Source organism: Esox lucius, chromosome 14, assembly GCF_011004845.1.
Source record: "Esox lucius isolate fEsoLuc1 chromosome 14, fEsoLuc1.pri, whole genome shotgun sequence".
Classification (NCBI taxonomy): Eukaryota; Metazoa; Chordata; class Actinopteri; order Esociformes; family Esocidae; genus Esox; species Esox lucius.
Window position 1 is genome coordinate 22974566 of NC_047582.1, and position 26537 is coordinate 23001102.

General features: G+C 41.4%; 1 protein-coding gene across 2 annotated transcripts; it reads right to left on the reverse strand.

Annotated features, from left to right (window-relative positions):
- Window positions 1-56: 56 nt before the first annotated feature.
- Window positions 57-26433, reverse strand: LOC105015127 (ceramide transfer protein-like). Of its 2 annotated transcripts, XM_034297086.1 has the most exons (18): window positions 25735-26433; window positions 22612-22746; window positions 11467-11583; window positions 10934-11011; window positions 7942-8049; window positions 7721-7856; window positions 6903-6986; window positions 6540-6790; window positions 6319-6405; window positions 6094-6186; window positions 5492-5514; window positions 4285-4339; window positions 3604-3699; window positions 3336-3468; window positions 3133-3203; window positions 2845-2973; window positions 2386-2515; window positions 57-1818 (listed from the first exon to the last, which is right to left on the reverse strand). In XM_034297086.1, the coding sequence occupies exons 1-18, from the start codon at window positions 25849-25851 to the stop codon at window positions 1691-1693; spliced, it is 1971 nt and encodes a 656-aa protein (XP_034152977.1). In that variant the 5' UTR covers window positions 25852-26433; the 3' UTR covers window positions 57-1690. The 2 variants fall into 2 exon arrangements, with proteins under 2 accessions (XP_034152977.1, XP_010876307.1); XM_010878005.4 differs by lacking the exons at window positions 4285-4339; window positions 5492-5514 and having other exon boundaries at window positions 25735-26424.
- Between the last annotated feature and the right edge of the window lie 104 nt (window positions 26434-26537).

A 26537-nucleotide genomic window follows, 5' to 3' on the forward strand; every position in this document is an offset into this window, starting at 1 on the left:
TCCGAGGCAAGCCAGTGGTGTTTATTGTAAAAACAGCTCACACTGAGGACAAAGGATTCAAACCCCACCTGGAGAACATGTAATTTTATTTTAGATTTTCAAGAGGGCTAAGGAATTGCCACATTTTCACAGTACTTAAAAAGAAATCAACAGCATTAATGTGACCACTTCTATTTACATTTCCCCCATTACATTCCATTCAATACGAATGTAACTTAATTTAGAGTAGAGACACTTAACTGTAAAATATTGGGTCAGTTTCCTATAAGAATAGTATGGTTATTCCACTAAAATGGATGTACAATTTGAATTGTCGGTCAAGGTTTCCCTCCATTTGGCTTATTTTATACATTACTAGTGCTATCCACTTAAAAACAATTTGTAAAGGCATAAACATACAAAGGTAAAATCGCCACAACAAATGAATTATGTTCGAATGAAAGCCTGCATAGAGTACAGTTCTCTTAATTTGACAAGAAAAATACTAGCTGGCCTTTTCAGTGGATTGCAATATCACAACATTTAAATTATAATTGGGCCATCCCAATTAAATAATTGAAAGTTAAGTTTCCGATTTCCATTTAGTTATTTCTGGGTTTTGAGAACTAAAAAACGGAAGAGAAAAAAGCAGATTATCAGGGATCGGAAACAATGTCCTTTCAGTGATTTCATACAGGTGTACAGTAACGTGTCAGCACGCTGCCTAACCCATTCCAAAACAAACTGCATTTTCTACCGTAGTCTAAGCCAGATGGAGTTTCCTCAATCACAAAAAGCAGCTGCAAAATCACTTACAGACTGTGCTGAAGCAGAAATGGTTGGTTACATTATACAGTTAATAAGATATCTGAAATCCCAACTCTAAATTGTGCTATTGCAGCATGTCATTATTGACATACATATACAACCCCCCTAAAATGAAGAGAACACATTTTATACATTTTCAATACCTGAAAGCAAAAAAAAAAACTTTCATCTCCACCCTCCATCAGCACCAGCAAAGTGGTGTTTTCACCAGAGAGGCAGAGACCAAAAGGTCAAGTCTTATGTCATAGGCATCATAGTTCAATGACAGCCCTCTGGACTCGGTTTTTTTGTTTCTTACAAACAAGATGATCAAAAAAGTGGCCGAAAGGTTGTCGTACTAGAAAAATTAGCAGCATGAGTAAGCTGTGACACCACTGATTATTATAAAAAGCTAAATCAACCAGATATGAACAAACTTTTTTTTTAAAAAGGACAAATACAAAAAGCAGGACTAAAATAGAGCCATGTTTTTTCTTTACATCTTGAAAATTGCTTTCTTATAAATTTCTTATAACACATACATACATTTATATATTATATCTCTGCCTGAAAACAGAACAAAATTGACATTTGGCTATTCTCATGGAAATGTCAGCATTAGCATGCTAGCCAATGTGGGGGCTGGCATAGGATGCTAGCATAACAATTAGCGTAAGAGCTAGTATAGCAATCTAGCATAAAGCAAGCTAGTAGAAAGTACTAGCATTGAAGCTAGCATTTGAGTTTACATTAAAGCTAGCTGGAGACCTAGCATGAATGCTAGCATGAACGCTAGCATGGAAGCTAGTCTAGAAAAGGACTAGCTGGCATAAGGGCTAGCTAGGGTTGAATGCTATGTTTGGAACAGTCTGTGTGGACAGGTGTGCAGTGACCCTTATGAGCCTTAGAAGAGGATGGGTTTCCCGGACGTCTTCTCCTGGACATACCCGGTAAAGCGTTTGAGGAATTTTGGGTACTCCCTCTTGGCCACGGCTCTCAGCACTGAGGCAGGAGCCCAGCCGCCTGGGTTCACTGAGACAGACAGGAGAAATACATTTATGTTACACAGGATATCACAGAAGCGGTTCATTCACAACACTGCTTTTGCATTTTACTGAATAAGTTCACTGTATAATTCTACAATTTATTTTATCCATCAATGATCTACATCTAAACAGGACATCAAATATTTACAATTAATTACATAGCCTAGATTCAAAAATGCTGTCCAAGCAGGTCCTGATAGGGATGATAGATTTGCCTGGGGGAGGGTTTCCAAAACCTGCAGGCAACTCTGTATACAGAGCCATGTAGTTACTGATAAAACAACAAACAAGCTATTATGATTTATTTTTTAACATTACATTTTTTTTATTGTTTTTTCCCCCTTCCATCACTATTAATAGTGAGAAACAGGGAGAAAGGTGAAGATGGGACGTCATGATGAAGGGTAGAGAAGGGTATTGAAATCTGGTGTCCGGCTGGGCGTTGCATAAGTGCATGGACCCAGGAGTGTTACTACAGGACCACACCTCCACACTAATACTGCTAATTTGAGCTGTTCTAGCGTGGTAATCTCTGTAGGACAGATGAGCTCACCGTTGGCAACATAAGTGATTTTACAGGTGATGTTGTCTCTGCTGATCTCTCTGTCACCCTCTGGTGGGCTGACCAGGGTCTGGCAGATCATGGCAATATTGATTTTGGCACGTACACACCTGTTGGTGGGCTGAGGGAGAACACAGACATGGAAGAAAAAACACAAGACTGATTACTTCCCTGGCTCAAGGAGGAGCCTATACACTTACTGACTAACCAGGTTGTTATTGGCTCTATTTGTGTCACAACAGGTTCAAAAACATTGGAACAAATAGATTAAGGTCAGCCTAGGGATTCAGGAATCCCTGGAAAAGCCCATCTCAAGAAGACTATATTGAGATTCAGATCACAACAGCACCAGGGTTGTTCTCTGAGAAGCAGCAGGGCAACCAGGTTTCCGGCTTGTCAGAGTTAGGATGGCGTCGCCGCTCTCGTCCGGGGGAAAATGGTCTTACTCACCATTGCGTTTTCATGATCCACGGAGAAGTTGCAGACCAGCCAGGTGTCTGGGTCGTTCTCATTGTTAGCTAGGATCTTCCTCATGGCTGACAGGTAAAGCACATCTCTCTGGGAGGCCGGCCACACCCTCTGCAAGGCAACACAGGTTTCACTCGGTACACAGTTTTAAAGTGATGAAAAACAAACAGAAAAAAAGGCAACCTATGCACGCAAAATGTTAGGATGTTCAGTAGAACCAAAACCATCCAAAAAAGCATAAAAAAATACAAATAATTAGCTCATTCCCACCTTGTGTGTCTGATAGACTATAACAGCGTTGTCTGATAACGTCTCCACAACGTTGAAGTTCTCAATGGTAGCTGACAGAACAAAAAGTATTGATCACTCAGAGACCTTACCATGTGTAAAATAAATTTAAAAAGGAAAGAAAAGGGAAGCGGTACGAAACTGAAGCGCCAGAGGTGTGTCGTAATTGTTTAGATGAGTCTTACTCTCCCAGTCGTTGCGTACATCTGTGTCCCAGAAGTAGTGGCACACCTCGTGTCCCGTCACTCCCTTCACTGAGTGGGTGGCCTTCAGGGGGTCCAGGACAATACCGTTCTCCTCAACCTCTCTTCTGTACACCTAGACAACATGTAGGACAGGTGTGTAGGACAGGTGTGCCGGTATCCAGCTGTTTATGTTCATTTGTATAATATATATATATTTTCTTTTATAAAAGTGATCGATCAGCTCTCTCCCTTCCTCCCTCTCTCCTACCTTCATCTCTCCCTCCTCCACTACCAGCTGCCAGTTGGCATCTCCACCCATATCCTGCAGTGAGTAGGTCATGTGATTCTGCACCATCTCCTCCACCTATAACAGATTACCAAGAAATGAATACAGGGACAGAAAGGGTTTAAGGTCAGACAGACATTACTGCTCACAAACAAACACTGAAGAGTTACAGAAAAGACAAACTAACTTTTGTGATATAGTGGTTATGCCAACAGACATTATGTACTGGTTAGTTTGGGTCATGGATGCTGCCATTTTGGACTATATTTCCCATGCGTATGATGCAAAACTACCTCACTGTTCAATAACCTTGGTAACCAGTTTATAATAGCAAGAAGGAACTTAGGTGGATTATGGTAGATATCCAATATTCTGTGCTGCGTCATGCCTAAAAAAAGCTGTTAGCTATGGTTTTTAATTTAATATAAATATTACAAAATGGGTGGTTTAAATTCTGAATGCTGATTGACTTCAAGCTGAGGCACATCAGAGCCACATAATAAGAGAATGACATCACATATCTTTTTACTCCTCTAATGGCATTGGTAATTGGTTTAGAATAGCAATCAGCCAACATCATGCAGAAAGACAATCCTTTCGCTGGGAAAAGCAGTAATTCAGCCAGGGCTGTAATGGAACAACACTCTACTACAGAGCTGTTACCTCAGAGCTGAATCTGTGGACTTCTTGTGGGAGAGTGACTATGACAGAAGAGTGACTATGGTGCTACAGACAGGATGGGAAGAGAGCGGGATAAAGCAGAACATGACCAAACAGACCCAGAGACAGTCTTCCTATGAACTTGGGTACCAGCGAGCGTTTCTTAAAGTGGATAACTGTTTTGAGCTTTTACAAAGGGATAAATCATCATTATTTGTGCAATTATATCCACGGGAATACATAATAGACACAATAAGGGACTCGTACGTCGTTTCATGTGAATTTGACGTCCATCCATTTGTTCAGCAACAACGGAGCATCCTCTCCAAATCAGCATTTGCACGCGACTGAACTACAGCCAAAGTGGGGGAAGTCATTTTGATCTTGAGGCATGTAGGCATATGTTTTCAAATCATGCTGTTATTAGGGTAATTAGGCTAGCTTGTGGACAGAAAACGTGACGAGTCCCAAGGTGTGGCCCAGAGTGATCCAGTGTTTTAAGGCTTGTTTGCGTTACAAGAGGGAGAATAAAAATGCTACACGGACTTAACTTAGTGTGCATAATCACTTCCGTAAGGAGTGAATTTACACCGGCATGTTCGAGCAGTACCATACAGGTTGCTGCCACACACGATTGACACCATCTGAACCAAATAAGTTTCTTGGTCTCATCAGGTTCCATTAATCCATGTCCTTAGTCTGCTTGTCTTCAGTAAACTGTTGCAGGGATTCTTGTGCATCATCTTCAGAAGAGGCTTCCTTCTGGGACGATAGCCATGCAGACCAATTTGATGCAGTGTGCGTCGTATGGTCTGAGCACTGACAGGCTGACCCCTCACCCCTTCAACCTCTGCAGCAATGCTGGCAGCACTCATACGTCTTTTTCCCAAAGACAACATCTGGATATGAGGCTAAGCACGTGCACTCAACTTCTTTGGTCGACCATGGCGAGGGCTGTTCTGAGTGGAACCGGTCCTGTTAAACCGATGTATGGTCTTGGCCGCCATGTTGCAGCTCAGCTTCAGGGTCTTGGCAATCTTCTTATAGCCTAGGCCATCTTAATGTAGAGGAACATTTCTTCTTTTCACATTCTCAGAGATTTCTTTGCCATGAGGTGCCATGTTGAACTTCCAGTGACCAGTATGAGGGCGTGTGAGAGCGATAACACCAAATTTAACACACCTGCGACCTTGTAACACTAACGAGTCACATGACACCGGAGAGGGAAAATGGCTAATTGGGCCCAATTTGGACATTTTCACTTAGGGGTGTACTCACTTTTTGCGGTTTAGACATTAATGGCTGTGTGTTGAGTTATTTGATGGGTAAATTTACACTGTTATACAAGCTGTACACTCACTACTTTACATTGTAGCAAAGTGTCATTTCTGATTAATAGATATAATCAAATATTGACAAAAATGTGAGTGGTGTCCTCACTTTTGTGAGATATTGATTAACTATTATATAAATTAGAAAATACATATTAAATTATTTATTTGAAAACAATAAAATGCTGTTATTTCTCTTATTTATCTTCGGGAATGCTTAGCATAACTATAAATGTTAAAGAGTCTGACTCGAACACAAACAAATCCTTGCTAGACGGGATCTATCTCCAGTGTCCATTCTGTTAATCTAGACCTTTATTTTGTAACTACACACATGAGGCTGCAAGAAAGCAATGTGTCAATATATCAAGCCCTTTTGAAATGTTCACCCTAATAACATACTCACAAGCCCCTTTTTTACCATAGAAATTAGATAAAATAAATAAAGGGGTCGAGGAAAAGGAAGGGAATGGAAACTCACCTTGTCAGAAAATCTGTGTGATCCAATGGTGGAATAAACATCTCCTGGGGGAACTGGACTGGACCTGTGTATCCTTGACTTCTCTGTGTGAGACTAGAGAAATATACACCAAGGGCCAGAATAAAACACCAATTCATTATAATACAAAGATGTAACCTTAATACTATTCTAATAGACATCCTCTATATTGCTAGCAGTTGACGGGTTTAGTCATTGCTCCTGTACCTGCTCCTCAATCTTGTCTTGTCTGTCTAGAGCGGCTTCAACGGCATCAAAAAACTCCTCCTCATTGATTAGGCTGTTGGGCCCCTCCTGGAGAGAGGAGGGGAAGATGATTATCACTATATACTGAGGAGGGTACTTCACTGAAAGACCCAACAACTAAACAGAAGAAAAGCTGAGAGTTAAAAGACGGCAAGACAGAACAACTGAATGAGTCTCCTCACCTCGTAATCCGGCCCACCGAAGTGAGACTTCTTCTTGAGCTCTGAGAGATGAGTCTTATATCCATCCTCTATCCTCCGCCTCTTTTCCATCTCCTTGTCCAGTCTCTTCTGCCAGCTGTCCTCCCTCTTCACCATCAGGTCAATGCAGTGGGACAAGGTGGCCAGGATACCAGCTGTAGTGGCCTTAAATGTGATGGCCTCGCCCTTAAAGTCTATCCCACTGATTCCCTTAGGGCTCAGAGCCTGGAAGACTGTACAGAGGAGAGGGAAATTCAACTAAATCCAAGCAGAATGTGTATATTGAATGTTTATTATACATTTCCGTTTAACGTTAAACTTCACAACCCATCCTGCTGTACTTACGCTTCTCCTTGCTGCCATTGTTGTTGTGGATGAACTCTCCGTCAGGCCGAGTGTTGGGGAAATCATCTTCATCGTCCTCCACAACTTCAGGGAGGAGGAGCAAAGGGACAGACAGAGAACTTTCAGTATGCGAGCGCCTCCAACCTGCCACCAATCAGGACAGAGTGCTGGGCGGTGCCAAGAGGGAGGCCTGCTAGCAGTCACAGGGCCTGGCCCACTAACAGACTGACACAACCGCACTGTCCTCAAGGCCACAACAATGCCCTGGCTTCTTCTTCAGGAGCGAGGGATGGATGGAGAGAATGAGGAAAGGAGGGGAGAGGGAGGTAGAGCGCTTAGGGATTGAGGGAGTTATTTGATGGGTAACAACGCAACTGTTTGTCTCTGGTCGTCGACAGCCATTGTTTGGCCCAATGACAAAGCACAAACTTTACCGTGACCAAATGTTTTGGCAGCTCAGCAAGAAGCATGGGGGGGAGGGGGGGGGGGAGAGAAGGAAAGGGACAATAAAAAATATTACAGAGGGGGAAGGGGGATGGAATTACTGTCTCAATAAGGGGGCTGACAGAACACATTCCAATAAAGATTCTGCAAATGTTTCCCCAAAGCTAACAATGCATGTAATATTCATGTATGATTCATATTACATTTCTTCTAAATACACAAACAATATATTTGTGCAATAAGGAGGAACCCATAGGTTTTCCTCTGAAATTGATGGTATGCGTTTTTCCTATTATGCCAATCTGGCTAGCAATAAATACTTTATTGATGAATACATTTGACTCACTGATCCACTGATAAATGGACCGACTCACTTTTGTCTCTCTGCAGCTCGTCCTTGGAGACAGCATCCGCGCAGCCGTCAAAGTACTTCTGCAGGGTGTCCACCTGTCTGCACAGGATGTCTCTGAACGTCTCCATCTCCGCCAGCTTCTCTTTAAGGCTGTGACCCTGTTGACCCAAACAAGGTGACGGTCAGCAAACACCGAGTCCGTCCGCCCGGCCGGGGTGCGCGCCCTCCTGCGTCATGACTCACCTTGAAAGAGGAAGTGGATGTGGCAGAATATCCGCTGGTAGCCGATGTGAGAGACAGCATGGAGCCGTGTCTCCTCAGACTGGACTCTGAACCATACCCAGACTCAGCCTGGGCAGTGAGGGAGAGACACGTTAACAGATTACTAATCAGATCAATTAAATACAGCCTCAACACAACATCAGGACATCACCTAAGTATCTAGTATCTCTATAAGGGCACAGACAATCACCGTATTATGTCAGTCAATACATCTACCACCAAATGAAGCAGTCCTCAGTCAGAAACACAAACCCTCGGCCAGGAAACCTGTTGATCCACTAGTAGTCACGCAGAGTAGTAGGAAATGGCAAACAGACACATTGGTTGTTAGCTTGTCGGATGGCTCCAAATGCATTGCTAATCAGTCGCCCAGCTCATTGGTGACACATTTGTTTTGCGAGGCTAAAGGCAGGAGTATTGGTGGTGGTTCTCCCCTGTTCTGTGTGACCCCAGGGCTGACCATGCAGCACGGCGGTGTACCCTCTGAATAAAGAAGCATGACAACCACGGAGCCGTCACAGGACAGGAGTATCATGCCATATCCTGCAACCGTTAGTGATGATTGGAGTATAGAAATATAATGCATAGAAAGGGCTTAAAACATCTTACAAGGGATTGGCACAGTATTCAAATAACTAAACAGAAGCAAGTGTTTAACAGATCCGATCCTCAATATTCCTGCACACATTTATTACAGTTTTTCCTCAATTCGGTGGTATCCAATTCAGACTCAGGACCGGTGATATTAAGATGTCTTACGAAACACATTTGATATCGTTTTGGTTCTTATCACAATGCTCACTTAACCAGACAGACTAGAACGGACTCCAGTCTTCCACCTCAACGAGCATCCAACTAAGACCTTGTTAACATCCAACTACGTCATTATTTAACATCCAACTACGTCATTATTTAACATCCAACTACGTCATTATTTAACATCCAACTACGTCATTATTTAACATCCAACTAAGTCATTATTTAACATCCAACTAAGTCATTATTTCTGGAATCTTTGCATTGAGCATGGAACTTGACTTATCTACCCTTATTTTACCAGGTGTGGATGACCCTTATTTTACCATCCAAAAGGATGAGAACACGTCTCACTTGCAGTACTAACCCTGTGATTATTTAAATGGGGAGAGAGGATCAATAAGCCAACTAGAAGCTGGTTGAACACCCCTACTCTTAAGGAAAGTCTGATCACAGTCGAAACACCTTATACATGGCGACGTCCCGTTCACACCCCTGGTATATTGGGATTGGATATTCAGACCACAGTGAAGAACTTTCCCTACTGGTCCTATAACGCCACTTCCAGGAGCATCTGGTCCTCCATCCAGGACCAACCATGTTTAGCTTCAGAGGCAAACTAGCATTGAGATGCAGGGTGCTATGCTGCTGGCTAAATGCGTTGGTGAAAATGACATGATGATTTACCCTTTATGAAACAGCACTGAGGTAAGAGGCTAATGCAAGGCTGGAGTTTAGTGGAAACGGGCCCTAGCTCAGCCAAGTTAGGCTTTTCCCCTTGTGCTTCCGTTCCGTACCACTAGAGGGCATACTGTGCACATGCCTTCTGCCAAGTCCTGCATCATCCAGCCAGAGGTTACCATCGGTTATTGGCCGGGAGTAACCTTTTCCCTGCCTCGACCAGGGCTGTCATCACAATTGTTGCCCTCTCAGCCAATCGACCGCTCTGATTCTGGGAATGACTGTTCAATGCAGCTGCTATGCACCAATCAAAGAGCTGCTACTGAAAATAATCCAGTTTCTTATCTGATTGGTTGATAAAAGGCAAGCAGGATCAAAGCAGTGGTGTGTTTAATAGCAGTCTGCACAAACACACAAGGAGGTAATCACACACACCTTCAGGATTAAGACACAATGTGGGCTTGTAATTTGAAGTTGTTGAAGTTGTTGTTAGGTATATTAACAGGTTTTACAGGACAGAAGAGGAACCATACAACCAAAGCTTGCTTACTTTTAGTGACAGACTTTCCACGCATGCAACACGCACACACACAAACCATGTTTACTCATCTATGATCAATCAACGCACTCATGTAAGGAGCTACTAAAAGCCACTGTCAGATTGTGTTTTGGGGAGAGCTGACACAGGGATGAGGGACACAGAGGGTGAGACAGAAAGAATTAGAGGGCTGTGTCAGGCCTGGTGACTCACTGAGGGGAGGAAGAGTTGTGTGTGAGTGTGTGTGTCTGTGTGACTCACTCCCTCCTGCTCGGGCTGAGTCACCCTGGGGCTGGGAGGAACCAGGGAAAGGAGAAGAGGGAGAGAGAGTGACAGAGAGGGGTTCCCCCAAAGCGTGGGTTGAGACATCAGGAGGGAAGTGGAGGGTGAGGAACAAGGCTGGAGGACAGGAGGGAGGGGTCAGTGGGTGGTGTCTACTCTGCCTTAAAGGACCTATTTACATCCATTTCTTACAGGGTTTATTTCCAGCTCTGTAACCTCACAGTGACTCCTCATGAAACCCAGACTAAAAAGGCCAGGATTTATTGGATTTTCACCTTCGGTTTGAGCCAGCATGTTTACATACACTTGACATGCCTCTAAAAGCATATTTGAAAGATGACGTAACCAAGCTGGCAAATTTATGAGCTCTCTGGTTAACTTATGCCTCTTAAAACCCCCATAATGTTGAATCTGTAGGTACTACAGAGCAAATGGTGGTGTCATGAGAGGCTTAACATGATGAGTATTTTAATGCTCAACTCTCATCTATCCACAACTCCCTCTTTCCCCACTCTACACCTCTCTCCATCATCCTATCTCCGACTGGGACAATCTAATTCCAGAAGGATCAGAGCGTCTGAGGAAAAGATTATGAGCTGACCAGTGATGCAAAGCCCCACACACACACACATTCACCCCCCCCCCACCATATAGGGTATAGCAGCTTTAGGTTTATTATACTGTAGATAGACTTGCCATTAAACACACAGCTGTTGAGGGGACTAGTGATGTCCTCTGGATGACTCCACTGTCTATCCTCCCCTCTCTTAGACTCTAGTAGAAATACACACACACACCAAAAATGGTTAACACACACACAGATTACACTGTAACAAGGAGAGGTGGGTAATGTGAACAACTCGAGCGTCTATCTAGCACATCCCTGGTCAAATTGCAAGCTGTGCAGCCATTGTGTTCACAATCTCTAACCACAATCTAGGACCTATCTTGCATTGTAGTCGTTCTGCAGACACTCTTATCCTGGGTGATTTAGAGGAGCAACACAACATTTGTTTTCACCTTGAAAGCTTAGTGATCTAAACCAGCGCCCTACGAGTTAGGCTCTAATCCCGCTGTGGTGTCATCTACTCTCTCACTGATGTACCAAGGTGAACATACGTTGAGGCAATAACATTTGTAATTTCATGAACCGTACAGCAGAGGAAGGAATGTAGGACTGGACAAAAACATAGTCACTGCAGAAACTCTGGTGTCTTGGCGTGTCTTACCCTGTGCAGTTGGATGGAGTTGATCCACTGGTGTCTGTGCTCTGGGTCAATGGCTCTCAGGTACCACACACTGTCGTTAACACTGATGTCCAGCCGACACTCATCAAACTCATGGGGCTGAGAGAGAGAGACAGGGAGGAAGACAATTTGATTACTTTATTTCTTGTTCACTTATTATAGTGTGTTACATTTGACGCTTTCAGTGTAACATATGATTGCCACACCAATACATACTTAGCATATATTAAGCATGTGAACACAAATACAGCAGGCCGGTCATAGAGAAACAGAAGGTGGAGATGAAGGAATATACAGCAATTCTTTATTTGGGTATTTTGATTATAGTGCTACAATATGGGACAGGTAAAATCCTAACTTCCGATGAGATAGTCAAGTGCTATAAGCAGGCCTTAGAAGACAGGCAGGATGAGAGAGATTTAAACTGTAGGGTGTGGATGTTTTGACCTATAAAAGCAGCAGGGAGCTGTGAAAACTTTCAGTAAACACCCACAGCAGAGACCAGAGGGTGTGACTGGGGGAGTGGGTGTGGTGGAAACCAGAGGATGTGACCGGGGGAGGTGTGGGTTCTTTTGATTTTTAATGGGTTCTCCATACTTTTACTTCATCTATGTATTAACTCCTTTATTGCTTCGGTCTTTGCCAATGTTGAAATCCAGTATTTCCTGACTCCGGTCCTTAACTAATTTCAACTAATCATCTTACCAGTGAAATAACAGGTCCTCGATAAGTTGGGTGTGTATGTTACCAAAATATGTGTTGTAGACATGCACTGCATAGCCTGTACATTAAATTTTTCTGTATTGGTTTACGTGATACTTTCTAAATGAAGTCTGCCCGACTACTGCCATTTCTGTATAATAGATTGATTCTTTACTTTGGACAGGTGAAATATTCACTATGCATCTGCAAGCCAATCATATCATTGATAATTAATGGGAAAATATGCTTTTTGTTTTTAGCCTTTTTGAATGATAAAAATAGCGAATACATGGTTTAAAGAATTAAGAAGCTCCATTTCCACCAGGATGTTGTTTTAATCAACGCATGTTTAGCCTGGTGCCACAATATTTTCAGCACCATGATCAATCCTAAAATGTCGTAAGAAGTCAAAATAGGTCTATGTATTGTTTAGCATCCTCCATTACAGCCTAATGTGTTATTATTCAGGCTATTAGTCATTAATGGGAATATGAAAAACACTGATTCGACTTTACTTAAAGCCTTATTAAACAAGAACTAGTCTGAGAAGTAGGAAGAGATCTTTGTGGCTTTCTCAGGACGAGGCAGACACAAGGAACGGGGCATCTTCGCCCGTTGCCATGATTTCCAAACTTCCTGCACTGTGCACCAACCCTACGATGTGAGTGGATAAAGAATGAGCCTCCATTTTAGGGAAAGAGATGAGACATAAACGTGGTCTGTGGAACCGAACAGACCCTTAATGTCTTTCCAGTGATTTCTCCTCTCTCATGTCCTAAACTGCAGCATTGGCACAAGCAAGCGCCACCTGGGGCAATGGAGTGTGTGTGTGTGTTCATGAGCATTATCAGGCCTTCTAAAGGACACCTCTGCAGTAAGAGCTCAGGACCCAAACGCTCAGGGTTAATTCGGGTTAATCACGCTCTAGAGGACAGTTAGTTAGAGGACAGTTAGTTAGCATATATATATATTTTTTTTAAACACTTACATATTGTTCTTGTTTACAAAAAACTGTTGCTATATATGGTCCTATGCCTGCTATTGCATATAATGATTAGGCCACAGTTAATCTACATAGCATTTACAGACAGTAGGTTGTGAGAAGCGCTCAGTTGTTTTTGGGGAACAGACTTCTGCTGTAGCAATCAGTGGTTTCTCATAGTGCATCCCTTTCAGATGGTAAAGAATTGTGCCTGTAGCTCTCTTGTTCCTCAGTTCTTTAGAGTAGACCTTTCAAAGCGAGCTAGCAAGAAAATGATAGGGGAGGGTGACAGTATGGACAGAACCCACAAGGCAGGTGGGGTAAGCATTTTAAACTACAGGTCTATCTACTGGCAATCAAAATATGGACGTTCTGAAGGTGGAGTCATATTTTAAGCACTTTCATTAAAGAAGGTATCATCAATTAAATGTTTTTTACCCACATATCTCTGCCCTTCCCAAATTCATAATGTCCAATTGATCTAAAGATGCTTCCTCAAAGTATTTTCTTACAAGCCGGTCAGATTCTTGCCCATTCGAGCCAAGCTGGATACACAGGAGGAGTTAACGCATGCCCCAACAACACGTCACACTGGAGTTTGGAGACCCCCGACCTTATCACAAGGAACCACTGGAACATTGGCTATCAAATCATTTATACAGTTTCCATATACTATCACTTATTTTTGTGAGTATATTGTTATTAAAATACATAAAGATAACTTAAATAATACTGTTGAAATTACAAGCATCATCAGCAATATTTGTATTTATTTGATGCTAAAGTACACAGGTACAGATGTTGGTGAATTGTAAAAAAAAATTTTACACCTCAAATTAAGGCCCACCAAATAGTATTACATGGCTCCAAATGAGGAAGCATTTCTAACATTTGATAATGTAAACAAACCATTCATCCAGGCCAGCCAGCCATTTTATATTACAAAAAAAGATAAGATAACCAGCTAGTAGCCTAAAACATTAAATGCAATGGTCATTCAATTAGCTACGTAGCCAGTTAGTAGTAACATTATTTTATCCCAATCAACACCTCTAAATAAAGTAATAACTGATTTGAACTGCTCATAGTCAGTAGTATGTACAGATATCTCAGATGCGTGGTTGTTGTATGCTTCACAACCACATTAGAACATAGCAACAACGCTTTGGTTCATAAGACAATTAGGAGAAGTTGTTGGGATTGTTTGGCGGACTTAAGCAGATTAAGCCAGTGTATTGTGCTGGGAATTTCCACATCTTTCTTCTAATGTTGGACTGATTGTTCCACCAGACAGCGTCTGAGAACAAGATTAACACCCAACAGATTGAAGATGGAAAACACTTGTGAAGATTCCAGCATGAGGGAGCAAGAAGAGTAAACCCATATGCAGATGTTTTAGTCATCTCCATTGCGCAATGTCTTCTCCAAAGCGAGTCAGTCATTCAACTCTCTTTGGTTTTATTTTACCTGAACATAACTTTTCCCAAACCTTATCCGATTGTTTCTTTAGGCTTTGGCACTACAGATGTTACATCAAGGGACTGATTCCAAATACACTGTGACTGTTTAAAGAGTCTCACACCACAAGGGTGTGTAATGTGTGTGTATGGTTCTGGGTTGCATAAGGCCGGGGTAGCTGAGGACAGACAGTGACAGAGGAAAGGAGAGTGAGGGAGAGTAAAGCAGCATGCACAGTGAATAAACGAGAGGAGAGCCAGACACCACTGTAACTGGTGTAGGGCTTCAACAGCCAGGCTAACTGATGAGAGAGGTCCACACCCAGAAGCAACAACACTAGTTAGCTAATCCATAGCTCTAATTAAACAGACTCAGAAAAATACAATAAACTACTGAATATACAATTAACAGAAAAACTCTTCGGAAAAGCTTAAAACTATTTAAGTATTCCAAAAAGAATTCAAATGTTACCGCATGGAACAAAGCAATTCACAGCCTAATTTTTCAAATAAAAACATCCAAATACACACTTTTTTGAACACTTCTGTGCCATAGATAGAGATTCTGGTTAACTACTCGGGCAGCGATGTCTATATTGTGGCTTTTCTTCTGAAACCAACACTGCTGCTCGTTTATGACCCTCTAGTTAGATTCTAGAACTTTCCTTATACCAGGGCACGTGTAGTCTGACATTTGAATCATAACCATGTCTAAATGACAGAGAAACACCCTTCTTTCAAAATGTTTTGTTAGGGAACAGTGAGGCATTCCTATGTTTGGTGCAGTGCCTTCATCACATAGCTTTGCTTAAAAGCATTTGCTTCTTTACACTGAAACAGAAAAACATAATCCATACCATCTGTACCGTACATACGGCCCTCCCCTAGATACAGGCCTCAACAAAAACTCTAAGTTGGTATGTCAGTAATAAACTTGTTACAAAAATGTAACGCATTTGGTGAAATTGACAGGCCTCAATCCCACAATTATTAACGATGGCATGAGGCCTTTCTAATGTTGCAGAAAACTACAGATCAGTTTTGAAATCTACGAACATTTCTAAAAAACTATTAAGGGCAGGACTAATGTTAGCCATCATTTTTTATTTTACAACACCCCATTCACTTCCATACTAGTCTGGGTAATGAAGGAGTGAAAAGTAAAATCTGAACACAGACCTACCAACCAGGCTATTCCTATACAACAAGTCATCCAACCCATCCAGCCAGCACCAGCTTTCAAGAAGGGGACTAATTTAGCTGTGCTGAAACCTAGACCACAGACACGACATGACCAGGGGCCCAGTTTGGGTGAGTAATAATGTAATAAATACACACAGCAATACATGCACAGTCAATGTGCAGCGGCTGTCCATGACAAAAGTTTGTTTCTGCATAACCTCCATCAACAGGTTTCCCAATGTTGCTGGGACTGTTGTGTTATGCAGGGTAAAAACAAGACTCCGGAGTGAAAGACTACACTCTTCTCAAGTATTAGGCTCCTTCTACAGTTCTATGTTTGGATGCGAATTTAGCATATATTCATCAGGGTCTATTATTGGTCTCACACAGAAGTCGGGGATATTCCCACTGTGAATTTCCCAAAGTAAGGGTTTCTGACGCGATGCGAGGTCATCTGATTATGTAAGGACAAAAAACGATGGGCCGGGGGAGAAAGAAAATGATCAGTTATTCTTCATCCCCTCATAGCTCCATAGCTTTGTTATACTACAACTAAAGAAACAAACAGAACATCGAATTGTGTTTGAGACATTACAAAAAAAGCACACGTGTAACTGAAAAAAAGGTACATTTTATTTATTTAACTTTTACAGAATTATTTGTTGTATATAATTAAATTACTGAGACAAAATGTTTTTGGTAATTAGGCTTCTTAGAATGGTCTTCTGGGCTGCTGGAATACTGCAAGAGTAACTTGGGAAGCAAATAAATCCCCATTCCACTGGAGAAGGGAAGAGACGATCTCTTAGCTGACAGAAAGATACAGATGAGTTCAAACGTATTTAGTTTGCTCCAGTGTTTTATGCCGAAAACATATGGGAAACTAGTTGACTTAAAATGTCAGGCTCAAGTCTGGGCCTCCTCCCCGGGTCTTTTTCAGGACAAAAAGCATGCCAACAACTTGAGCCAACACACTCCTCTGTTCTCACCCCTCCCTCTAACCGGTGTACGTGCTTCAAGTCCCAGCTTCCACCTTCCTTCAGAAGGGAGAAGAGCTCTTCCCAAACCAAACTGGCGAGTGGCCCAGCGGTGCACTTTTCCAAGCTTCTTGCAAGATTTGCCACAACTGTTCTTTTGCCTTTTGTTCTTGCCCCTGTTTAAATAATTCCATGCAACATCAATGCTGTTGATGTGGGGACTCTGAGCTGACAAACTAATTCTAAATCTATCTCCAGACTTTTGTGCAATATTTTAATTGCAAAACATGTGTTTTCAATCTTAATAAGGGGTTTTTAGGCCAATGTTAGAAACAAATACATGGTGAATAATGTCAATTTCCATAAGATGTTTCCACGCTCCTTTCCATAGGTGCAGAACAGCATTTGACAGCTCTGTGGAATGGTATAGGCACAGATCATGTTGTCCCACTGCATATTAAACATTGAAACAGATTTTGCTACGTAACTAACACAGCTATTTTAAAAAACTAGGCTATAAAATGTGCGGCAGATCAAGAGGTGAAATGTCACGATGCGCAGGCAAACATCATTTTCATTGCTTTGCGGTTGTGTTTTACAAAGATCAATCGTTAACATCATTGATTTGTGGTACAGTTCCACAGCCAAACACAACTGCACCACTCTGGGTGTATTTTTGTTTTAAGCCAAATGAAAGAGGTGAGCCCAACAATTTGGAGGCGAATTGCCGGATTTGCTTCAGAAAGGTGGCACCCAAAAGCGCAAACACCACAAATCTGAAGAACTCTCTCCGGATCCACCATGCATATTTTTACAACGTTATTAGGCTACACTATAATAATGGCATAACATTTACAATATCAACAATTCAATTGTTAATCGCAATTATTTGTGCAACAATTAATCATCAACTGAAATGTCATAATCGTGACAGCCGTAGCTACAATAATTAAAAAAATAAAGACATGTAAGTATATTTTCATTTACAGCCAGTCAAATTAAATAAGAAGGAGCAGAAGCTTTTCTGTGGTCTTGTTGGCCTCAGTTGCACCATCGGTTGTTTTTTAAAAATTTTTAACCAGCCTGCGGATATCTGCTTCGCCTTCAACATTTTGGAGTCGCATGCTGGAGTTGCTGCCAGTGTGTGCGGCTTTTGAATCTTGCGCCACACTTAGTCACATGACCAAACACTCAGAATTGTTTTAGTGAAACAGTGAGTGGAGGCTCACTGTTTTCTTGGCAACAGACCATATAGGTCACACAATATTAGGCTATTTCATATGCTATTAATCAATTTATTTATTTGGCACATTTCCCACTGGATATTTTCCCACTGGACATTTTGTCCACTGATTTTTTCATCTGCCAGACAACTACATGTGATTCCGGTGTTTGCCGGCAGAGAGAAGAGGGCACGACAGGCCGGCAGAGAGAAGAGGGCACGACAGGCCGGCAGAGAGAAGAGGGCACGACAGGCCGGCAGAGAGAAGAGGGCACGACAGGCCGGCAGAGAGAAGAGGGCACGACAGGCCGGCAGAGAGAAGAGGGCACGACAGGCCGGCAGAGAGAAGAGGGCACGACAGGCCGGCAGAGAGAAGAGGGCACGACAGGCCGGCAGAGAGAAGAGGGCACGACAGGCCGGCAGAGAGAAGAGGGCACGACAGGCCGGCAGAGAGAAGAGGGCACGACAGGCCGGCAGAGAGAAGAGGGCACGACAGGACGGCAGAGAGGATAGAACAGTATGGAGAGGATAAGTCACCACACAAAACTTCTCTCCTATGACATCACCCCACAATAAGACAAGGACAAGACTAGAGGAAGTGAACAATTTCCTGTTTTAACTTGCACTTCCTGTCCCTAACTCTGTCCATTGCTCTCTTCCATCCTACCCACCCATATACTCTCACTTTTTTACGTAATGACTGCGGTGTCCATTCTCTGCCTCATTTCTCTCTTGGTCTTCCTAATCCTATTTATTAATTTTTTATCAGAAATTACTTGACATATCAAACCAATGAACACATCAATTTCCTTTGATGCACACAAAAGTGGGAAAACACAGTCTTCTATAAAATAACCAACATGGATGTTTTGAGAAGCCCTACAAAATCTAGGTATGTTTATCGAAGTGGTGAGAAGATGTGAAGCTGGAAATGTTGAAAAGTACATTAAAGTATGTATCTTAAAGGTAGTTTTGTTATTAATTAAAGCTGACAGGACATTTGAAATCGTTCTTTTTTTTTTGCCAGTGAGGTAACCAATTGTTACCAGATTGTTCTCTCCAAAGGCAGAGAGGGCTGCAAAGTTCCATTTTTTACTGACTGTGACTTTAGGCTGTAGGGTTTAAGATGGGCAAACCAATTGACATCTGTTACAGCTATGACCTTGTCGCTTTGCCAAACTTGCTCAGACAGTATCCCTGCCAATGGCCTTGGCTTCATCAAATATGCAGAGAGAATTAGGGAGGGAGGGGCAGGTGTACAGTCAGCGAGAGAGTCAGAGACAGTGAAAGATAGAATAGAGCATCAAACAACACAGCGAATCTCTGGTCTGTCGCCTACCCTTTAAAAGGGCAAGTAGTGTATTACGTAATTGGATTTTAACCAAAGCATAGAGGTTGATTTGCAGATTGACTTAGTAGGTTCACTTGATGTTAAACTAGGAAAATTGAACTAGGTAATTGGAACCAGGCTTCCAGTGCCAGGTAGTGAATCACTTGGATAACAAGCTACTGTCGATCAATTTCTGCATGTTCATGGTGGCCAATGTGAAGAAAAGCATGGAAATTTGAAAGTTTGTTTTATCCCAAAAGCCGGAAAATGTTAGAGTAAGTGCAAATGTAGCTAGCTTGCTTATCTCAAGTACTTCATGAAGTTGACAATAGCACATTCTGTGTTGTTCAAAAGTGAGGCTATACAATGTAAGTTATTTGCTACTTTAACCAAATTACTGTAATTTAACTCATGCTACTGACCCTTTAAGGGGTGCAGGAGAGCTGAAGCCAATTCTGGAGATAATAATGGATGTTAGTGGTATTCCGAGTGGCGAGGCCAGTTCTACTATATTATTATTTTTTACATGCATCTCTGGCTTCATTCCAGGATTCTGTGTGCTTTCCATATAAAAATAAATCGGGGTTTGGCGTCACACTTTAATTCGTGTGCAGGGAATAAACAAAGACACTGTAGTAACTATTGGAATACCCAAATAATAAATGTTGATGTGTGTGGAACTGTGGTTTAAAGTTGTAAAGGCTCCCTCTCCTTCCTTTTCACACTGGTTTGCGCGCACACACACACACACACACACACACACACACACACACACACACACACACACACACACACACACACACACACACACACACACACACACACACACACACACACACACACACACACACACACACACACACTTCGTTCTACAGTCATGGCCTGACTATGAGCAGTTAGGTTTTAATAGCATTCAGCTGACAGTCTAAATCCACATTGAATGACAGAGGAATATAGAGAGAATTAGAGAGGAAATGCCCATGCTGCAGATCCACAATGATCTGTGCTGTTTGACTACTCAACCGATACACTGGGTTGAGCCTCGGATTTAACGCACACACGCATGCACGCTTAGACCTATTACTTTCATTTCCCACCAAATTAGTTACATTGGTAAACAGACAACACCATTCTTTCCTACACTCCAACCGCAAAACAATTGTACATTCTGGCTGAAGTCCATGTTTAACTCACGTTACAGACATTTAGGGTCCCTGGGCAATCTAAGCTCCATGGGCAGGGTTCACACTCCGTCCCACCCTGGTAGATACTACGGGACTCAGTCAAAACAGGTATCGTCAAGGATATGAGAAACTAGCTGGATACATATATGATCTAATTATTTAAAGGTTACTGAAAACCATAGATTCTCACATCACTCACAATGGAGTCCTAAGCACTCAATTGGATGTATCTGCTGTCAATAAAGAAACAGTTGGGTGAGACGACAAGACCTTTGTTTTCATAGCACGTTCAAATTACGGGTTGTAAGATATTAGAAGATTTTCAGAACAACAGATGATTTGAAGATAACAACAAATGTACAACCAAATTTAGAAATGTTGTGACACAGGCTAGCTGTTTGAAAATAAATGTTAAACAGCTACTCTGGGCTAGGTAAAAGTAGCTAGCATCCATGCATTTATTGGCATGCTTTGTTAATTTTAGAGTTAGAGAAAGAGGACATGTGCACTGGCCCTTTGAGCTGTCAACATGTTTTAACTGAGTAAAGGAGCATCAGAATCGCAACAATAAGTACACTGTATGACAAAGCAATAACGCTGAAGAATAGGCTTTGCCATCCTTTAAAACAGACTTCCGGGTTTTTATGATCACAAGTATATCCGATTACAAGTATCACATGACAAACTGATACGATTAAAGCTTTAATCTGAAGTAAAACCCTGTAACCTCTCACATACACACACCTGTCTTGCTGTGACAATCCTGACGCAGTACAATCTGTTCGATTCAACGGAGCAGTAGATGGTATTCAGTCCAATCCAAATATCTAAGAACACAATTTTTGTTTTCGTAGACTCCTGACCGATTTTTTCAGCGGCTTGGCTGGTTCAAACAATGATACATTTTACAATCTAAACAGATTGTGTCTGAGACAGAGGACAACAATTGTGTTAAATGTTGATTGATTATTATCTGCTTTCATTTTGGAAAGTACACTCCCAAGGTCTGACACACACAACTGTGGATAATATTTACTGGGGTACAGTAGAGAATGGATAAAGCTGAATAAACAGACTGAAAAGGTGGAGCACTGACGTCCCTTGGAACAACTCATTCTGCTGATTGTGTATATAGTGCCTTGCTCCACATTTTGTTGTTTTATGGACGAAATTTGCAATATCACATATTTCAAGTACATGAATAATAATTACGGATGGAGTATGGTGTATAGATAAGTTTGGAAACCCCCACTAGGCACTGAATTAATAATTTTAGATCAGTGTTAAAGATTGTGGTGAAGATTGAGGCAATGACTCAGTCAGGTATTCTGTGGTATAATATGAAAACCACAGTATCTTATGCAGGCATGCTCAACTACAGCAGTGGAAGCTTGGTGCTCTTCATTATAGGTTTAAAAAAAAAAAAAAAAAAAAAAAAAAAAATAATAGATCAGATCAACTTCACTGTAAAGTATACACACATGCAAAATTATTTCCCCTTCTAGGTACTACCACTTCAATGTCATTCACAAAACCCATCATTCAACTGGTACTACAGTGAAGTCAGAACAAACAGCTCAGAATGATCTTGATCTTGGCACAGGGCCAAGGTACATCATTAGGCATCTCAGGTCATTCCTTGACCTAAACAAACTGCCCACACGCCACAACCTGCTGTCTCTCTTTCTGTGTGTGTGTGTGTGTGTGTGTCTGTGTATATTGGATTGACAGACAGCTTAATTCAGAAGAAAGCGCTGTGTTATAGGTTTGAGATTGGTTGTCTACTAACAGAGCTGCTGACAAACAGGAACCCTCCTCAGCCGTGCACCACTTTCATTTCATCGTAGTTTTTGGACAGACTTAAAGGGGCATCCGCAGTTACATCCATTCAAAGGCTTGGAAATGAATGACTTACCCATTTATTTTTAAGAATAATGAGCACCCTAGCTTAGCTCCATCCTCAGGCAGGTGGTAGCTTTCTACTGCTGATTGTGCCTTTACAATAAATGCACTAATTGACTACGAGCGCCTAATAAATGGACTAATAATGGACTGCGTTTTGTACTCTACAGTGTTGTGCAATCTACTCACAGTTATGACAGCCTTGCTGAGACACAGGGATCCTCTGCAGCCAAACTCCCTCTCATCCTGAGACTTGTAGTAACTCAGAGTGTTGTTCTTCAGAACAACCCAACGATCCTGCCAGCCGTGAATGTAGTTGGTCCACTATAAAAAGAAGGATTGAAAAATGTTATTAGTTAACTATAAGAAAGAATATTGAATATTCACAAAAGATGAAATACTGAAATAAGAACATTGGCATGCCAGCCTAAATGTGCCTTCCTGTCATCTTCTTCTTGGGACACTGAATACTTAGCTTCATATTGTATTGCCCTTGTGCAAAATAATGGTCAAAATAGTTACACAAATCAAGTTATCCTACAAAAATTCACACTGAATACTGTATTTGTGTTAAAACAGTCTAAAGAATCTACTGTAGTGCTACACTGACTATGACCAAGCAAGGTAAATAAGCCACACGGCTCTGGTATATGTCCACTATTCATTTGAATTTGTTGACAGCTTCAGGCTTGCTAAGAACTCCTAAGTATGAAAGAAAATGGTGCGATATTCTTGACGGTTACCGATAGCTGATATTCATATACCACAATCTGCCGAGGACGATGTTTTGTCATTCCTGTACCTGTGTACCCGGGTAGAAATTAAATATGTTGCTTCTAATGATGCTTTTCATGGCAACAAATACAAATTCAATCATACAAAAAATAAACATTCCCTTTCTGTAATTGCACATTAAATAATACCTGGATATAAATGTAGTAAGTAAGGTAGATTTGAATGGACTGCAGTCCAGAAATGATTGCAAAACTTTAGAAAGGAACAACGCTTTTAAAACTGACATTTGGTCTTGTGACATTAATGACATTACTGATATGTTACCCAATTGACTGACTTTCTGGACACAAGCAAAATCTTCAAATCTTCAATGACTTTGAGATTTCTAATAATACATCACAGAAATCTACACAGATGTTTGGGACTGGGTCCATGATGCTTCCCCCACTGTGGTGTTTAAGAGGACAAAGTGGAAAGCCTGAATAGGAGTTGTTGAGTTATCCTGTAATAGGACATTGAAGATTCTAGTAAATGTCTCTGGTTCATGCGAAATACAGGTTTAGGCAGACTGGCATTGTGTTTCCGTGGATAACATGTGTGTATATAACGTGTATATATAATGTGTCATTATTGGAGAAAGTTCATATGAAAGCTTGATGCAGAATGCATTTGAATACTACAATAATTTGAGTGTTTTCAGTGTGTCTACTAGGATTTCAGTGTGGCTACTAAATTGTAGGAATAGTTTGTGTTTATTTTGGATCCTGGTGTATGTTTTTTTTGTTGATATTGACAGTTTTTATGTTCTATGGGCAATTATGTGATTTTTCCCAGGCGATAACATTTCATGAGTTTTATTGAGATAAACAGTATAATAACTGAATTGGTGCCCTTCGCCCCTCATTTTCAAATTGGTATTACGCTTTGGTCATGAGGTCATTGGTAAAAAAAATACAAATAAAAGGGGTTCCTTGTAGAAAATAATCTTGCTTTAAATATTTCCTTATAATGGGGAGCTAACAGAAGTGTAATTTAAATGCATCATAAGGTATTGCCCAAATATTACTGATACTATGGTTACCGTGGATAAACAGTCTAAAAGAAGTTGTAGTAAGAACATAACTGTTGGCCCGGAGGATCCCTCTCCTTAGCTTACATTCCACTCCCTGTTACTCCATGTAATGTGCCAAAGGGGCTGGCTATGTTTCAGAATACAAATATCAACATTCTTTTCTTAATCAGCTTGAGAACCGTGGATTACTTTTCAGCTTGGTTGGGTCGCCTGAAAGCTGTCTACCAATCTAAACGATTATGCAAATGTTGGAACTGTATATTCTCTCTACAGAATATGTTGGAATTGATTCACTGACCATTTTCTTGATCCAGATGATAGAAGTTGGTCAGAAGTGGCTAAAACATCTAAATTCCAACCACATGCAACTTATCTTTAATTTTGAGTCTCAAAATACAAAACGAGCCAAGCTATAAGCTGAAAGAGTATTTCCACTTTGTTTATACATTTTGTTCTGAGGCTCTACATACAAATCTCTCATACTAATAATTAGTGTTATTCGCAACAACCAAATCTGCCATATATCCAGTTGTATATAGAAATTTAAGATTGCCAATAGGCCAGTCTGGAATGTTAGCTAAAGAGACTGGTATTCAGACTAGTTATTGGCTCTACAAGCTAGAATGTTGAATAAACCAGTGTGTATGCTTTCTTGTGTTTCTGGCAGGTACTTTCAAATTAATTGAACAATAGGTAAAGTACATGTAGGCTAAATGACGTTAATTCCACATTCTAAATTGGGACTGACCGTCCATAACTCAAAGTGCACATAAAAATGTCCATGCTCAGCTTTTGAAAGGGTCAACAGAAACCTGAATGTCCTAACTCAAAATGCCTGACTCACTCACAAGGCTGTTTGTAACAATAAACGTTAGCATATAGAGTACGTACACACACACACACACACACACACACACACACACACACACACACACACACACACACACACACACACACACACACATATAATTCGGTCTACATGTGTACAGAGCTTACTATAAGACTTCACAAACGCTTAGGTTGAGAGACCAGCCATGTAGGGGTAAAAATAACTCTTTAGAATGCCAATACACGCAGTTTTCAATTAGATCAATCAGGCGATAGCGTCCAGCATATGCCTGCCTAAATAATATTGTGTTTGGCAAGGCCCACCAGAGCGAGAAAACGTTAGGAAAACGTGGGCCGTGCTAGAGTTTGAAAGTGTACTGTGCGGAACTACTGCAGCTATTTAAAATAATTATCAAATAATCACATCAAACAAGCAGCACGATCATTTGGGTCTTATCAACAATTACGTTATTCGTGTGGGACACTGTAAACCAATTGTACCATTTCGTTTAATCAGCCCAGCCGTACACATCTAAAGGTTATCGTTCATATGAGATTGCATGCGTCAACTGTGTGTAAAGTAAAAAGGTATGGTTAGTGGCTTAGTGGTACTGTAGTGGTGTCTTCTTTTAAATGAACCATACGCTGCTACGCCACACTTGACGTTAGCTTCCTACCTTGCTGAGGATTCCACCGAACTCGGCGATTCCAATTGCAGACTGTCCGACTCCAGATTCGACGTTCTCCAAATCTTCATCGGAACCCGAAGAATTCCAACTCTGATTATCCGACATTGTCGTTGTTTAGCTAGCTAGCTGGCCAAACAACGTTCGCTGACAGTCAGATGAAGTGAATAGTAAATCTAAATTAAAAACGTCAAAAAATGACAGAGAGCGCAATATCATCCGCGTAACACATCCGTGTTAGCAAATACTGTGTCGTCCTTTTAAACTAATAATTAAACGGAGAATAACTACATTCAGCTAGCCCATTGGCTCTTTGGTAGGCTCAGAATTTTTCACCAGACTCTGGTTGTCTGATAAGCTATTGCGGAGTGCGTGAAGGTAGTAAATCGCACCCGCACCTTTCTGTTCCTTCTACCAGTAATGTTCCAACTTCGGACACTGAAAACGCTGGCAGCTAGTTAAAATGAACACTATTACACTTACAACTAACTAACCTGGCAAACACAAAACAAATCCCTATTTATTTCGAGAGTGCCGTATTTATATGAATCTATCTTTACAGGCAACTGACAGCTCAAACGCGTTTAAGATTCTCGACTGGAGCGCATGCTTGGCTTGTTTGGTGGAAGGGGCGCTGGCTGCTCCAGTGACATCACATAATCTACTCCCCAAAAGGAAGCAAACCACTCCTTGGTGACTCCTGTCATGTGCATAGTAACTGTGTACACCAGTGCACACACGGTAATGCTGCGTTCAAGCTATATCGGAACCTCTAAACTGCCAACTCGGAAATC